This window comes from Octopus bimaculoides, chromosome 4 (assembly GCF_001194135.2).
Source record: "Octopus bimaculoides isolate UCB-OBI-ISO-001 chromosome 4, ASM119413v2, whole genome shotgun sequence".
NCBI classification, from domain to species: domain Eukaryota; kingdom Metazoa; phylum Mollusca; class Cephalopoda; order Octopoda; family Octopodidae; genus Octopus; species Octopus bimaculoides.
Genome location: NC_068984.1, coordinates 43140029 through 43156456, shown reverse-complemented (window position 1 = coordinate 43156456; position 16428 = coordinate 43140029). Strand labels below are relative to the sequence as shown.

The following is a 16428-nucleotide window of genomic DNA, read 5'->3' as shown; positions in this document are numbered from 1 at the left end:
CCCCCCGTTTTAAAAAAGATCCGATAATGTAATTGACTAAACTCCAGCCCCACTCCAAATTTCGAGCCTTGTACCCTAACTAGAAACAATTATTTCAGGCTCTTTGCATTCAACTTTTTCATCTCATTTTGTGAACAGTAGTGTTGTTTACAGGTTATGATGATGAGAAATGACAAAGGCGTGTCAGGGCAACTTAGGCAGAACAAGTATTTTTGTTTGAAGGCATTGATTTTACTGGTTGCCTGCTGCTGATGAATTGCAAACTTGCTGAAATCAGGTGATCTAGCAGTTCTGCTATTAATGCTAGCTAGATGATTGTCTGCTTCCAATATTTCTGTGTTTCTTAACACTAGACATCTATGAGAGTATCTCAAGGTGAATGCATTGGTAATAAGGGTGTTCTACAATACACCTATGTTAAGCAGGATATAAAGATTAAAGATTGCTAACAATAACATAGATAATAGTGTTAATAAATGGGTTACTTTTCAGTTTTTGTCTTCCTAGTTTTTTTTTACAAAAGGCAATGTTCAACATAAAGCTGTCCTAACAAAAATTTGCCTATTATGTTACAAGTCCGTGTGATTGTACAGTGAACTTGAGTGAGCTTGTCATAAATGTAAGAAAGCTTTCACAATTAATCTTCAGTACTGCTGCAAAACTTGTAAAATTTGTCAGTGTTGCAGGACTGGTAAAGTAAAAGGGTAGTTTTTTACTCTTAGTCAAATTAGTTCATTCAGCAGTCTAGTGTTGTATCCTTAACTAAGACATCCAACACTCCCTTGCTGTTAAATAGGTAACAGTTAGGTTTAGCACACGGCTGAAAGCTAAGCATTATATTGGCTTTCAAGAAATCTACTTTCTTGGTGCTACTGAGATCAAGGCTTAATATTAACAAGTGCTACACTGCAATCTTCATTAAACTGTTATTGTCACAACCTTGTTAATATAGACACTTTGTATGGATAACTGTTATCACATGTAACATTTATATAGGATAGCAGGGGTTTAGCTGTTGAAATGGTGATGATTTTAATAGCTTGTGTTTATTATGTTTAGTGGCTTCATTATCAGATAAGTAATAAGAAACACCTTGTAATCATTTTCCTGACATAACTTTAAACTCTTGCTCAGAGCATTTCTACATGATCTACAACTGTGCCTATTCTATACATATCAACTGGGGTGTGTATGTACATAGACAAGAATTTACGCACAAAATCAACCCTTAGGCATAAATCATGTATACGCATCCTTATAAAAATGTATTGACAAAACTACACGGCATACACTCTGCATATGGTTGTCAACATGCAAGCTTGTTATGACAGTTCACGGGTACTGTAGATGTGTGTCTGTCTCTGTAAATGCTGTTGTCAAATCTAGAAGTATTAGCAGTGTCACAACTCTGTATATGTTCTCGCTGCAGAGTACATAATTAAAGGTCATGTGGAAGAGCAATTTCTTGTTCTGATACATTTTTTTGTCTCTGACCTTTTTAAAATTTAAGCCATTTCTATCTCCCTTGCTTCTTCCAACCCCATGTCTTTTCTGTGGTGGCAGTTATAATCAGTTCTCTGAAGATTAAAAGTAATTTCTGAAATTTGTTGTGAAAAAATAAATAAATAAATAAATATTAAAAAGAAAAAAAGTTTGTAAATTTCAGAATGCTTGTTTGAAATTTGCTATTGGAAGTATGTTACAATATATTCAAATATAAACTCATGTTTAACACAATTAACTCTTGCTGGCTTAGTCTACTTAGCTGTAAATCATCATCATCATCATCATCATCGTTTAACGTCTGCTTTCCATGCTAGCATGGGTTGGACGATTTGACTGAGGACTGGTGAAACCGGATGGCAACACCAGCCTCCAATCTGATTTGGCAGAGTTTCTACAGCTGGATGCCCTTCCTAACGCCAACCGCAGAGAGTGTAGTGGGTGCTTTTACATGTCACCAGCACGAAGGCCAGTCAGGTGGTACTGGCAACGGCCACGCTCAAAATGGTGTATTTTATGTGCCACCCGCACAAGAGCCAGTCCAGGGGCACTGGCAACGATCTCTCTCGAAAATCGTACGAAGGCCAGTCAGGTGGTACATGAATATTGTATAATTGAGCAAATGTTTCTTTTTGCACATTTCGACTGAGATGGCAATGGCAAGTCACCCAAGTACTTGATCTGAGAACAGTTTTTAATTATTTAGCCTCTTCTGACTATTGTTTCTGATTATGTTTCATCTTTCTATCCTACTTCAAAATTCATCACATAGCACAATCAGATTTTTAATGTTGGCTTTAGCATGTACAAGACCAGCTTTTATGCAGATTGCAGAGAGATTTACTGTACTGTTTTAAATTCAACTATGTTAATAACATAAAATTATATTGAACATTGGGGAATTTTATAAGTGTAATTATTTTTGATAGCATCACTTTGCAGGTCCTAGTTATAAATATGAAGTTGTACTTGTTTTATATTGTTTTTCTTTTATTTATTTATTTATTTATTTTTTTTTTTGTCATCAGCAATCACTAGTTGTCATTCATTTATTGTGTTTAGATATTGTGAAAGTTGTTTGAATGTCAAAAAGAGAATTTTCATTCATATGTTGGACTTTGGAAGAATTCAAATTCAATATAGAAGATACTGCTACTGTTTCCTTTAAATTTTTGAAATATTTATTCTAGGTTTTAAATATCTAATTACATATACTAACTCATAGCAGTAATTTCATTAGGTGGCTCTAAAACCAATTTGAATAGCCACCATAGATAAGCTTCTATTCAGCTACTATTACACATTGGTTTTGTCTTTCCTTGATAAATCAATCTCTTTTCATGTCTTAGATTCACACTGTGCAGAAATAATCCTCCATTCTTTACAAAATAAAATTGAATCAGAAGATTGTAATTTGAGATTCTCTAAAATGAATGTCTATAAAGAACCAAATAAACTATCTCAGTTGTTAACAGAAGTTTCTTCGACACCAATTATGCTTTTCAGTGATGAGATTAGTTGGTATAATTTGTATATTCTAAGTTATTTGTTCTGTTCTGAAAGTGGTTATTTTAGTTTATCTAATGACAGTGTGAGATTTTCTTGTGAATCCATATTTTAAATGATTTGGTTTGTAGCTGTGGAACTAAGGCTATACATTTTCTGAAGCCATTAGATTAGCAAGGCAGTAACATTTTCTAGTTGTCTCATAGGCTTGCTTAATTATCACCATTTTAATGTTCACTTCTCCATGCTGGCATTTGTCAGTCAAAGCTTAGCAATTTTTCAACATCTGGATGCTCTTCATGTACCTAACCCTCATTTGTTTTCAAGTAAGCTATTTTCCCTAATCCTTTAAACGGTGAACACCTTTATAGCCAGACATGTTTTCACAAGCCACTAGCATCTTTATAACCAGTTTCAAGATGCTGGTAAAATATGCTCACATTTGTGTCTGCATGTAAACATACACAAGCGTTTCTTAACTCCCATCTACCAATTTCCATTCTTCAGGGAACTGGTTAACTTGAAGCAAGAGTAGAAAAGACCTGCTCATGGCACTAATCTGTGGGGGCAAATCTGAAATCCCACGGTTGTGAAGCAAACTTAACACCTTAGCATTTAAACTGGTCGTATCCAGCCCAAATATTTTGCTAAAACTGACCAGATCTGGCATGTCACACCTACCCAACAATGTCATTCTAAGAATTAACAATCACATCATCAAAATCTTAAAGCTACAAGATAATGCATGATTAATTCTAAATAATATGAATAAAATAACATTTGACAGTAATATGAACACTAAAGGGTTAATAACAGGGGTATGCAGCTAATAAATTTCCCTCTTGTCTTGCATGTGATAACCTCTTATAACATAGAGTATAAGGTTAGAACTGTCTTATCTCATGTTTGTCTAATTAGAGATTAGCAAACATAGGTATGAATTTGAGAGCATTCAAGAAGTCTTAAATGAGCACCCAGTAATTATATTTTATATAAACTCTTTTAATTCTTTCCTTCTCAGGAATCCGCCATCCTGAAGAACTTTCGCTGATGAGGAAATTAGAAAAAGAAGATCTGAAGAAAAACACACTTATCCCTGTTCAACATAAACGTCATCGACAAAAGCAACCAATGAGTCCATATGTTGATTCTCCAAACAGCCACAATAACTCCTCAAATAGTCTTGATTTTTACAGCCCACACTCAAACCGCTCACCACAGGTATGTTGTGTTCAGACACTTGTCTTGTTTTCTTTTTGTTCTGTGAAGCAAAAGGATGTACAAGCTAAGCACATCAAGCATGATTGAAGAATGTTAAGGAATCATTTCCAAATAATCTTGAACAACAATACACCTGTTTTACTGATTTTAGCCATTTCACTTTGGTCATCTATATTGAGTAGCACCTGTTAAGTGTGTAATCACTAATATTGACCCACAATTTGATGTCAAATCACACTGTCAGCATGAATAGAATTTGGAATCAAGAAATAAATGTTTTGTCTGATACTCTACCAATTCTGCCATCCATTCCTCTCTGCTTATAGTGTTGTAACTATAGATGGACTGCAGGATGAAGTGATACAGGTTTGTTAGCTTCATCACAGCTATATTGAATCCATGACCTAAATATCTAACTCTTAAATGGTGCAGCCAATCTAGCTGTAAATAGTTTACTGTTAAAGTCAGTAGGAAGATTGTATAAATATTTCGTTAGTTTGCAGGGCAGTTCAAATTTGGCACTGTTAATTGTGGTTACAGATTAGAAAAAGATTGGCTTAAGGTTGAACCATTCTATATTCATTTGTAAAGATAGTCTTTACTGCTGATGACAGCAATACAGTATGTTTGTTAACATTTTTGAAGAAATCAGATTAATTTAGTTTAGTATTGAAGATAGATGACTGATTTAATTGTTTCTGAAATACAGAGAATAGAAATTTTGGTGAACATCAACTGAAAATGCATTATCAAATTCCGTTACCTTGGATATGTTTTATAGACTTTTCTATAGCCTCTAGTAACTATCCATATTGTTGGAATGTGAGTTATATTTGAAACAAATGGTAACTTGTTTGGAGTATCTGTTGCTATATGCTTGTATTTGAGCATTTGTCTCCCAACATATTTACGAATGACTACTTATTTGTGCAAACAATGCACATGAAAAAATGTGAATGCTTTCAAAGTATCTTAATTAGGACAAACCTGAGATCAGATTTCATCATATTACGTAGGCAAGATTAATCTCTTCATAGACATAACATCCTTTGCTGGTAACATCCTTAGAAGATTAGATATCTCTATCTCTGTCTGATAGCTAGATCAACTGAGGTATATATAATTGTGCTGCCCAGATACGAGACACTTGCATTGTGACTTAGTACTCCATATCTTATCCTCTTCTACTTCTGCCATTATGTGCAATCTTGTATAAAACTGTGTGTTTGTGTGACTAGATACTGGTACAATGTGAATAAATATAAACTTCTGATATTTTCCAATGACTTAATTTCATCATTTATGTCTCATTTCAGAGCACGTTACATCACAGTCCTGGTAGCGTACATAGTTTATCATCCAACTCTCCTCAAAACACATTTAATGCCAACAACAGCTATTTTGCAGGATCAATGCACAGCCTGCACTTAGATGGAGGCTATGAGCAAATATTGCTCAATGGTCCTCATAAACCTACCAAGGAAGCTTTCAATCTGCTGTTGCGTCCAAAGACCTTTGCAGAAAAGGCCAGAATGAATAAAGGGTAAGGATATATTAGCAATGTTTAAAGTTTATTTATTTATTTATTTTGTGAATCTTTGCGAATTGTGTATTACATATTGTCTGGTTTGTGTAGCAGTCTTGTTAGATCTATATATCTTGCACATGCTCTTAGTTTCACTCATTTTCACATTACATACATTTAAAAATAACCTGTATGGTGTGTCTGTTGCTACATGTGTTGAGATGTTTGTCTTCATATATTCCCATCAGCACATATATTATCTTTTTCCTGTGGATGCACTTGTGCAATGCATTCAGTTTAACTCTTGCCAAATTTCCCATATCTGCACAAAGCGACACAAACATAACTGCATTCAAATACTTATTTATATATGCATATTCTACACATCCATACATGGTTTTGCAGTTTGCATACTCATTAAATCATTTTATTTAGTTCTATATATGCATAAACTTCTTAGCCACATGACCATGCACACACGCACATGCACACACGTGCGCGCATGTGCTCATGTATGTATAGGTGCATGTATATATGCTTATATCTATGAATTTTATTTTCTGCAGTGCTGGTACAGCCTTCTGGCTTGTCAGTCCCCAGTCAAACTGTCCATCCCATGCCAGCATGGAAAGCGGACATTGAACGATGATGATTTGAAAATGCAACTTTTTTTTATTTTTTAATTTTTTTTATTCTAACTCTTGCATTCCTAACAGCTATAGATCTATTTTCCTTGTATGTTATAATAGTGAAAGAATAATATTCTGCTTATCAGAGAAGCACTACATTTTACTCTCTGCTATTAAATTCAACAGATGACCTTTTGTGTTATTTTTTAAACCCATCTAACAGGAGTACAATACCTTCATTTTCTCTGTTTGAATACAACTTTTACCATTGATTAAATGCCAGTAGGATAATGGTATATGAATGAATATATATCATCTGATTTTCACTGTTAATTACTTTCTAGTTTTCTTCTTGTGGGATTTTCTTTTCTTTTTATATTATATGCTCCCTGTGGCATTTAACCAAACTAGTGAGATTATGCTGCACTACTTAATGTATTCTTTTGCGCAAATATTTCTTTAGCCAGCAGCATTGCTAATTGCCTCCTGTTCAGTGCTAACTTTGGATTAAAAATTTCACACTGTAACCATTACCTATATATACATACATACATACATACATATTTTATAGGTAAAGGTATACATTTCACAACGTGAATGATTCACAACAGTGAGTATTAGACTTCTGGCAAAAATATTCTCTGTGACATATTTGCTTACAAAACATGAAATGGCCCCATGGGGGCACATAAGATATTCCATGAACTTGAATGCTTTGAAAGTACATATATATTACACACACAAAACAAGCAAAAATAAGTGAACTTGTTCCAAACAAATTAGTGGATGTGTAAAATTATTACTGTAATGCATGCGACATATGGTTGTTGGTGCTACACAGTTAATAGACTCAAGGCTGAAATGGTTTGCAAAAAGTAACTGTATGAGAGGTAGACTGATATTACTACCTAATATTTTATTTCAGGTTTTGCCTCTGCCCTTAAAAACTTTCGGAATTGAGTCTAATAATGTGTTATTGCTGGATGTCTTTCTTAACACTCTGTAAAGTGGTTGGCATTAGGAAGGGCATCCAACTGTAGAATCCATGCCACATCAGACTGGAGTCTGGTGTAGCTTGCCAGCTGTTGTCATGTCGTCCAACCCATGCCAACATGGACAATAAATGAGGATTTTATATATATCACTATATCGACCATACTATTGGATGTTATACACTGCTGGGTTACAATGCTCTTCCTTGCATTGTTGTAGTTCTTCAAATGATGCATCCCATTGGCCAGGTGGGTGGGCCAACATTTTCCCTGAACAAGATACTTGTCTGTCACAGGGTTTATCCATTTACAGCTGAGTGGCCTGGAGTATCATGAAATTGAAGTATTTTGCTTAAAAGCAACACACCACCAGTCTTGGAATTGAAACCACGACCTTGTGATAGTGAGTGCAACACCATAACCATTAAACCATGTACCTTCTCTTTTACATGTAGAAAATATTGTTTGATGTTTATACTAAAAAATCTCATGGAATTTTTTTTTTCCCCCCCACAGATGGCTTGATTCTTCAATTTCATTAATGGAACAAGGTATCCGTGAAAGACATCTACTTTTACTTAGGTTTAAGTTTTTCACATTCTATGACCTCAGTCCAAAGGTTAGTGTTGATAATTTTTTTGTGTACTATCTTTTAATATCATTTGCTTAATAACTTTATGAAAGCATATTTCAAGACAACCCTCTTTTCTTTTTTTTAACGTTAGGGAAGGCGTAGCACCTTATAACCTTTACTGTCTCTTCCAGACTGGGGAGTTTGATGCAGCTAATGTCCGACATAGTCTTGACCATAAAAATAGTAACTAAATATTCCTCAAATCACAGCACTATATTAAAAACAGGAAGAACACTTTAGATAATGTAGGTTTTGAATACACTGTATAAATGATCTTAGTCCTGATTTGTAAGGGCTAAAAATCAACTCATCATTTTCTGTCTTTATTTCTTACTCTTCAAGTAAAATTTTAAGAGAAACAGAGGGAAAGAGTAATCTAATTCTGAATAATCTTATTACTGGTACTTTATCTTTTTTTTTTTTTTTTTTTTTTTTTTTTCTATATCGATGCCTAGGCAAATTAACCTGTCGGGATCTGAACTGAAAAGTCCAGTGTTCCATTATTTTAGTTGTGTAGTGATGTCTTTCAAATGAAGCAATTTTTCCTTTTAGAAATAGTATCTCATTTTTGCAGTTCTCTATTTTTTTAATTTTATTTTAATTTTGTTCTCTAGTAGCTCTTAAGTAGGTTTTCATTGCTTTGTAATTTCTTAGTGTTGATAGTTTCCCCCCCCAATGTGAAGGCTGGATTTTTATGAATCTATTTCAATGTTTTGTCAAATGTTTGAATTGTTGGCGATAAAATCGTTTTATTCATAATAGGTTTATACTGACCTCAAGCCGTGACTCTTATCTTTTACATAATATCTTTGAAATATAATATATAGCTTGTGTATGATCCATGCTCTTTGAGACTTTGGAGAACAATTTTAGCATGTATTAATTGAATAAGTGCCTGGTATAAAATTCTGTGGCCAGCACACCAGACAGATGTCTGTTTTGACATGAATATTTAATAGGGATGGATGGTTCTCCTATGCAAAGAAGTGCTTAGTTATTGTTGTTAAACCCCAGGCCATTCATGATTGAAGAAACCTATGAATAAAACTTCATCTTCCCAAATACATGTTTCTGCAGTTTTTTGGCGGGTAGGGGTGGGGCAGAAGAACCATCAGTGTTGCATAGTAGACATGCTTTAGGTTAGATGTGAATATTAGAAATTATTTCCTATTTCGCCAAATGTGGTGCTCATTCACATTGTTTGGAGTTAATCATGAGTTATAGCTTTGAGATTTCAATGATATAATTGTTTATTTTTAGAATGATCTAGCCAGTTTGACCAGAAAAATAAAATATTTAGGCTGTATAGGGCTGGTTAAAGGTTTGAAGATATATTCCTTGGAACTGTCGTCTAGTTCTAGGTCATCCTTGGCCAAGCAGCCTTTTTTTTCTTTATTTCCAGGCATAATTGATTCTAGGATTGTGTGATTTGAGGGAGATTTGGTTATTTCTAGCTTGAGTGATGATATACAGGTTCCCTCATTGGTTTGAAATGTAAGTGGAGTCTGAGAAAGAAGTATTTCAAAAACAAATATCAGGTAGTATCTAGGACAGATGACATTATCATTTTATGTCTTTTTTTTCTATACTGGCATGGGTTTGGGTTTCCCAGTGTCTCATCAGCCACTGTGCAGTTATTTTGCTGTCTCCTGCAGTCCTTCATTACCTGATGCACATAACTGAGAACAATGGTGAAGCTTGTTGTCCATCTTATCTAATGAACTGATTGCATTTCATCATGCTATTTTACCATTCAGTTTTTTATAGCTGGATTAAAAATTGCTTATTCCATTTCTACCCTCTTTGAAGGATAGCTTGTAAGTTGACTTGTGTAGTCCAAATCTCTTCACATGTTCCTGATTTTGTCACGGGTTCATTGGCTGGAGGCTTTCTCTACCACAGCATGGTCTATGTGTATTAGTCATAACAAAACTGGTGACAAAAGTTAATTTGCAAATTTTAATTCATGAAAATATAGATATTAAGTTAAGAATGATGTCGTCATCATGACCAAAGTAACCTCATCTGTTCTTTATTTCTTATTTTTTTATCTCCTGGATGCATTTTCACAGCTAATAGGCTAAAACTGTTCTTTTGAGAAGGAAATAATCTCTTCATAGGGATATACAGAAATCAAGTGTGTATAAAGTGCTGCATGACAGTGAAACCCAATCCATAAAGACACTACATGAACTTTTTTTTTTGTGTATCATCCCAACACAGTTGTCTTAAAACAACCACAACCCATAAGCGAGAACACTAGTAAAAACTTCTCATGAAATATTTGTGTTAAAGGTTGGGTAGCATTAAATTTCTGTGGTTGACATGATAGTGGTGGGTAGTTGACTATGTATTGCCATAAAGTTTTCATAAACTATTCTAGCCTAAATTCATTTTTATTTTTATTGTAATAATAATTTCAAATTTTGACACAAGGCCAGCAATTTCAGGGGTGGGGTAAGTTGATTACATCGACCCCCCCCCCCCAATGTTCAATTGGTACTTATTTCATTGACACCGAAAGGATGAAACGCAAAGTTGACCTTAGTGGAATTTGAACTCAGAATGTAAAGATGGATAAAATGCTGCTAAGCATTTTTCCTGGCATGCTACCAATTCAGCCAGCTCGCTGCCTTATAATAATAGTGATATTATAATAATGATCTAAGAAAATAACAATGGCTAGCCATTGCATGAATGATCCCCTAAACTCAGCTATTGCACACTTGTTTGTGCTGTTACTCTATAGAATTCTTATTGCAATGAAATGTCATACAGTTTCCTCCTTGTCATCACAAGTTGTTTTCCACTTGTAGTTGATAGTATAGGATGTAGTGTGGTGCTTAAACACTAACAGATCTGGCTGGTTGGAAGTGGGGATAGGGGAGTGATTTTCTATTGAAGTCATGTACTTCCTCCAATCCTTTTCTAGTTCTTGTGTCAATTACCATTCCTTGTATCTACAATACTGACCACCATTACTATGACTGTCAGTTATGTGTGTATAATGTATATATTGTGTGTTTCTGTATACATGTGTATATGTATGTATATTTTGTGGCAACTACTACCAATCTTGATGATAGCACCATGCTGCTTCTTCCCTCTCCCACTCCATCCTCTATGGCTGGCTGGGAGAGCAGCAGGGTGGTGGTGGTGGTGATAGTGATGCTGGTGGGATACAAAAGTATAAGCTATTGATTCTGCTAGCTATTGATGTGCTATAAACATGCTGCAAACAATGTATGTGTGGGTCTGTGTGTATGCACCGGCCTATGTTTGTTTGGATGATGGTCAGTGTTTGTATGTATGGGTCTGCTTTTAATGGGGGGGGGGGGGGGTGATCAGTATTTTTAGCTGTCTGCATGTCTGTCTGTTAGTTATAGTTTGTGTCTATAGTTGTAGAGTCTACATGTGTGTGTGTGTGTGTGTGTGTGTGTGTGTGTGTGTGTCAGTGGAACAACTATAGTTTGACTGTTCAATACATATGTTTATATTCATAATAAATATTTTTATTACAATGTCTTGTTAACAGCTTTTGTGTGCATGATGGAAGTTATTGTTTGATTTTGTTACTGTTGCTCCACACACACACACACACACTGTTCTCATATACAAACGCACTTTTAATACTGCATGCAAATAGACCTACATACATGGACTTACATATGTGCATGTCACTCAAGCTTACTATGCATACACATTCACTGACATAATCTGCATACAGCAAAATAAATATCTCTCCTTCTCCCTTTTTCACACACACACACACACACACACACACACACCAGTCTGTTGTTATACTAGTGAGAAGAGTATTGAATAAATATATATTGCACACATTTTCTAGCAGCTAATCTATAGTCAACAGAACCGTCATGAAACAGCTGTGAGAAATATAAATTTCAGATACTGATTACTTGATTGCTGTGCACATGCATGTATGTTTGGTTTTTGTTTTTTTGCTTTTGCCTCTGATCTCTCTCTCTGCCCTAATCTCTCATCTTTTCACACTCTTTGTATTCTTTCTCAGTTGGTAGTGTCATTAGAGTTTTGGACAAAATGCCTTGTGTTTATTCTGGCATCGTGTCTTTTAAGTTTGAATCCCACCATGGCCAACTTATCCTTTCATCCTTCGAGTGTTGTTATCAACTTGGTCTGTAGATTGACAGAAATGTCAGAATGTTAGCTCTGTCTTGGAGTATTTGTTCCTATTCTTTGCATTCTGAGTAAAAAAAAATTCTACTTCAGCATACTTGGGTGGTACTTAATCTGCCATATAGTGTAACACTTCCACTTGGCTCTTTAGTTACTTTAGCAGATTCTGCTCTGTTGCAAGCACTCAGGTCAGACCTCCAGTTTAGGAAGCTTCAAAATGAGTCTTGAGCATTGTCCTTGCTATCTTGACCAAAAGAGTTTAAAAAAATAAAAAAATTGTTTCCTCACGGTTTTAAAATTTTGCTTTTAAATTACAACTTTAGAATTTCAAAATTTTCTTGAACAAACTTCAAAGTTAGGGAAATGAAAGACTATAAGAAATATATAGTTAGCAATTAAATATCTTTTTTAAAACCTGTACCTGTAAATAAATACATTGTTGACTTGTGTGCAATGGACAGCAAATAACAATGTAATTTTTCTTTTCTTTTATTTATTTTTTTAAAGTATGACAGTGTCCGAATAAACCAAATCTATGAGCAAGCTAAATGGGCTTTGATATCCGAAGAAATAGACTGTACTGAAGAAGAGATGGTAATGTTTGCTGGCTTACAGGTGAGAACAGCTTTCTTTTGGAATAATCATTCAATGCTCTACTCTTTCTCTTTCTTTCTCTTTCTCTCTCTCTCTCTCTGTAGCTTTTCTTTCCTTTTCCATTTCGATCTGTTTGCATGGGTCCTCTTGATTCTGTGAGTCCGCAAATAATTTATATAGGTTGGTTTCAGAGCACTTAGATACAGAATCATAATTTTAGAAGGAAAATATTTTTCAAACTTTTAATATATTAAATTGCTTTCTCTATATTTCATGCTAGCACAAAACCATTAATGTAAAAGACAAACCCATAATTGTATGTACTACTTTGTTGGCTGGAGACAAACATTTTTCATGCTTTGAATATTACCTTATGTTGGTGGAGTCTTGCTGTAAATTTTTTTTTTCCCATAATTGTACTTCCTTCAATAAGGCCATCACATCACTGATAAGCCTGTCCCAGGTGGTGTCATAGACTTGGAAAAATTGACATGGGTGGAACCCGTCTTGTTTAGAGGAGACCTATAAATTATGTACTTTCTGTACAGAAAATGTTCTACTGTAGTTCATATTGTAGAACGTGTGGCAATAGTACTTTGTATTGCAGAGATTTAAGATTTGACTAGACTTTGAAAGTGAAGACTCCTCCATTTGTTCTACAGTTAATGCGTTAATATATTCATGTGGGTGAAAAACCTTGCAAGATTGGAGAAACAGATGTTAGTGGTGGTGATCATGATGATTGTGGTGGTTGTTGTGAGATGTGTGGTGGTGGTGGTGGTGGTGGTGGTGGTGAGGTTAAAATAAACGTCATTTTCTATATAATTTTTTGTTGAACTTATATAAAAAGATTGCTTGTTTATTTGAAAACCTATTGATGTTTTATGCAATTGAAGGTATTTTCTATTAAGCTTCCTTCATTTATTTTCAAAGTTCAAACTTGAAGTAAATACCAGTAACATCTTATGAACCAATTCAATTGATTATATCCCTTCCTATAAATTTACCTCCTTCTTTAAAAAAAAAAAAACCTAAAATACTCTTTCCTTTCTACTTTAAACCAATATTACACTATAGTATAAACCTTGGTATTAACAGTTATACCACACTTGAGTTTAAGAGTAATCTGTTCTCATATTCATTGTGCTAAATCCTCAGAAAGTGAATTTACCATCTGCTTTCAGTTTCTGGTAGCAATTGATTGTCGTTTATAACAACCTTATCATTTCTTACCTTATAAATAAATAGTGCCTTGAGGCATGACTAATTGATAGAATTTAGTTCACTCTAGGTCATGGATGAAATTATCTAAACTTCAAAACACTTAAAATATATTGAAAACTTGTTAATTGAAAAGTAAGCCTTTTTTTAAAAAAAAAATTATTTTTCAATTACTTAAAACCAGCTCAGCTATTATTCTTGAAGCAAGTCTAGAGCTTAAGACAGGTTCAGTGTTTGGCCATAGGAACTTTTTTAATGTTAAACTCTCAGACATACATGCTTACACACACACCACACCACACCACACCACAACACCACACCACACCACAACACCACACCACACAACCAACACATACACCAACACACATCACACACACACCAAGGCACACACACACACACACCAAATCCTTGCATTTGTCGCTGTTCTAAACAAAGAGACCTTTTTCCGAAGTAAAACTAAATATTCAAATTAAATTTAGTTTGTAATGTTCTTAAAGCAATTGATTGACCTGGTTACGCTGATGTCGCTCACCTTTTTTCTTTAATGCTATTCTGTACTTCTTGACCCAATGAGAGGCATTGCTGCATTCATTATTGTTCTGCATTTATAGTAGAGAGGACATAGAGAAGTTATTGTGTTGTTGGATTAGGCAATCTGCCAGTCATCTGTACATGTTATAAATCATTGTGTATTGGCGTTTTTTAACTGCCATTTTATAAAATCTTAGATGTTAAAGCTTGTTCAACTTTATTTTTTTTTCTTTTAAGCTGCTGAAGTTAATTAGAAATGCTAGCTATAAAGTAAAAGAAAATTACAATAAGCATATAAAATAACAAAAACCTTGTATTAAAAAAATGTTTCTTTTCTCAGTTACAAGTCCAATTGGAGAGTCAAAACCCACAACCTGAAATATTTGATCAAACTGACGGCCAAGAAGAGGATGATATTGATTCTGCCTTAAAAGAATTGAAAGAGTCTTTGGAAGGGACAACGGCCCCTTCTTCAAATGACATCACAAACGTACCAGAGTTAGACGCTTTCATCAAAATATTCAAGTAAGGTTTTTAACCTTCTCTTACTGTTTCTCATGTGTGTGTGTGTGTGTGTGTGTGTGTGTGCATGCATATTTGTGTATACCCACACAATTTGTTTTTGTATTTGTTTGTGAAGACCCTCTTAAGACAAAAATAAAACTTCTCACCATCTGGCATAAAGCTGCCTCTCCCAATACTGTATCCCTTGGTTGAAGAGTCTTACTTATGACTTGATGGTCTCACTGGTGGTGCTGCCCTATAAAAAGCACCTGGTACACTCTCTAAATTGGTTGCCACCATGCTAGAGCAGACATGGTCTGGCATAGTTTTCTATCTTAATTCCTGTTGAACCATCCATGCCATACCAGTTTGGAAAATATGTTAAATGGTGATATTCTGCTTTTTTTTTTTTTTTCCCCTCGCCATTTTTCAATAATCAGTATTTGGTTGATAACAATACTTGTTTTTAGCTTCAGTTCACAGTGAAGTATTGAGGCAGATATTCTATTTAAATTTCTTCAGTGTCTATAACTAGTTGTACATTAGATTTATATTAGATAAAATTAAACCAAAACGTATTCACTTTAAAAACACGTAGCAGTTCATCCAGCTCATGCTATCAAAAAGTTGGGGATGAGGTTTGACCAAGCAGTTGCCATGTGGCCCCTATATTATTTGGTGAAGACAATGGTTAGCAGATTCAGCAGAGCAGCAGAGAAAAATAAATTGCATTGCTGAGTTGTGATCCCTTTAAAGTAGATCTTGCCTTTCATTGTTTCAGGGTCAGTGAAAACAAGATGAGTCGGGTACTGCAATCCTCTATACGAAGTACCCTGCTATCACCAATTATAGCCTTATATGGTAAAAGACCTCCTTTGGTCATAAAAGACCATGGGATTACATTTAGAAAGTTACTCTCTAAGGCACAAGGTTGTTTATGGCAGACCAGCAGTCACCCATGCATACCAGCCTCTCCTCTCCAGGTCACCGATGTCATCCAAGGGAAAGGCAAAGGCTGATACAGCTTGGCACCAGTGACATTGCAACTCGTGTAATTGTGAGGCCGACACTCTAACCACTGAGCCATGTGCCTATAGCTTTATGCTGATGTCAGAAATCAGTATTTAGTGAATTTTTGTGTTGTCTGTATGGAAATTGTAGTGCTTATTTTACTTTTTTTTTTTTAATATTTTCTCTAATAGAACGTCTTTTTATTTTTAGACCCAAAAAGTTCACTCTGAAGAATTTTAAGCGTTATTATTGCGTCTTTAGAGAATATACTATTTCTTTATATAAGAGTAAAGAAGACCGGGCTGGGGAACCTATTGCAAGAATTAGTACCAAAGGTGAGTTGTTTTTCTCTGCAACTGTTATATATGTATGTATATGAGATACACACACACACACACA

At 34.8% G+C, this 16428-nt stretch overlaps 1 protein-coding gene across 2 annotated transcripts in view; it reads left to right on the top strand.

Moving 5' to 3' along the window:
* Positions 1–16428, top strand: part of LOC106874000 (fermitin family homolog 2) — a 106464-nt gene that overhangs the window by 79616 nt on the left and 10420 nt on the right. For both annotated transcript variants that reach the window (XM_014921553.2, XM_014921554.2), the window contains exons 4-9: positions 4031–4230; positions 5547–5773; positions 7893–7995; positions 12676–12783; positions 14855–15039; positions 16240–16364. In XM_014921553.2, coding sequence (XP_014777039.1) covers positions 4031–4230; positions 5547–5773; positions 7893–7995; positions 12676–12783; positions 14855–15039; positions 16240–16364 — 948 coding nt within the window. The remainder of the gene's footprint in view (positions 1–4030; positions 4231–5546; positions 5774–7892; positions 7996–12675; positions 12784–14854; positions 15040–16239; positions 16365–16428) is intronic.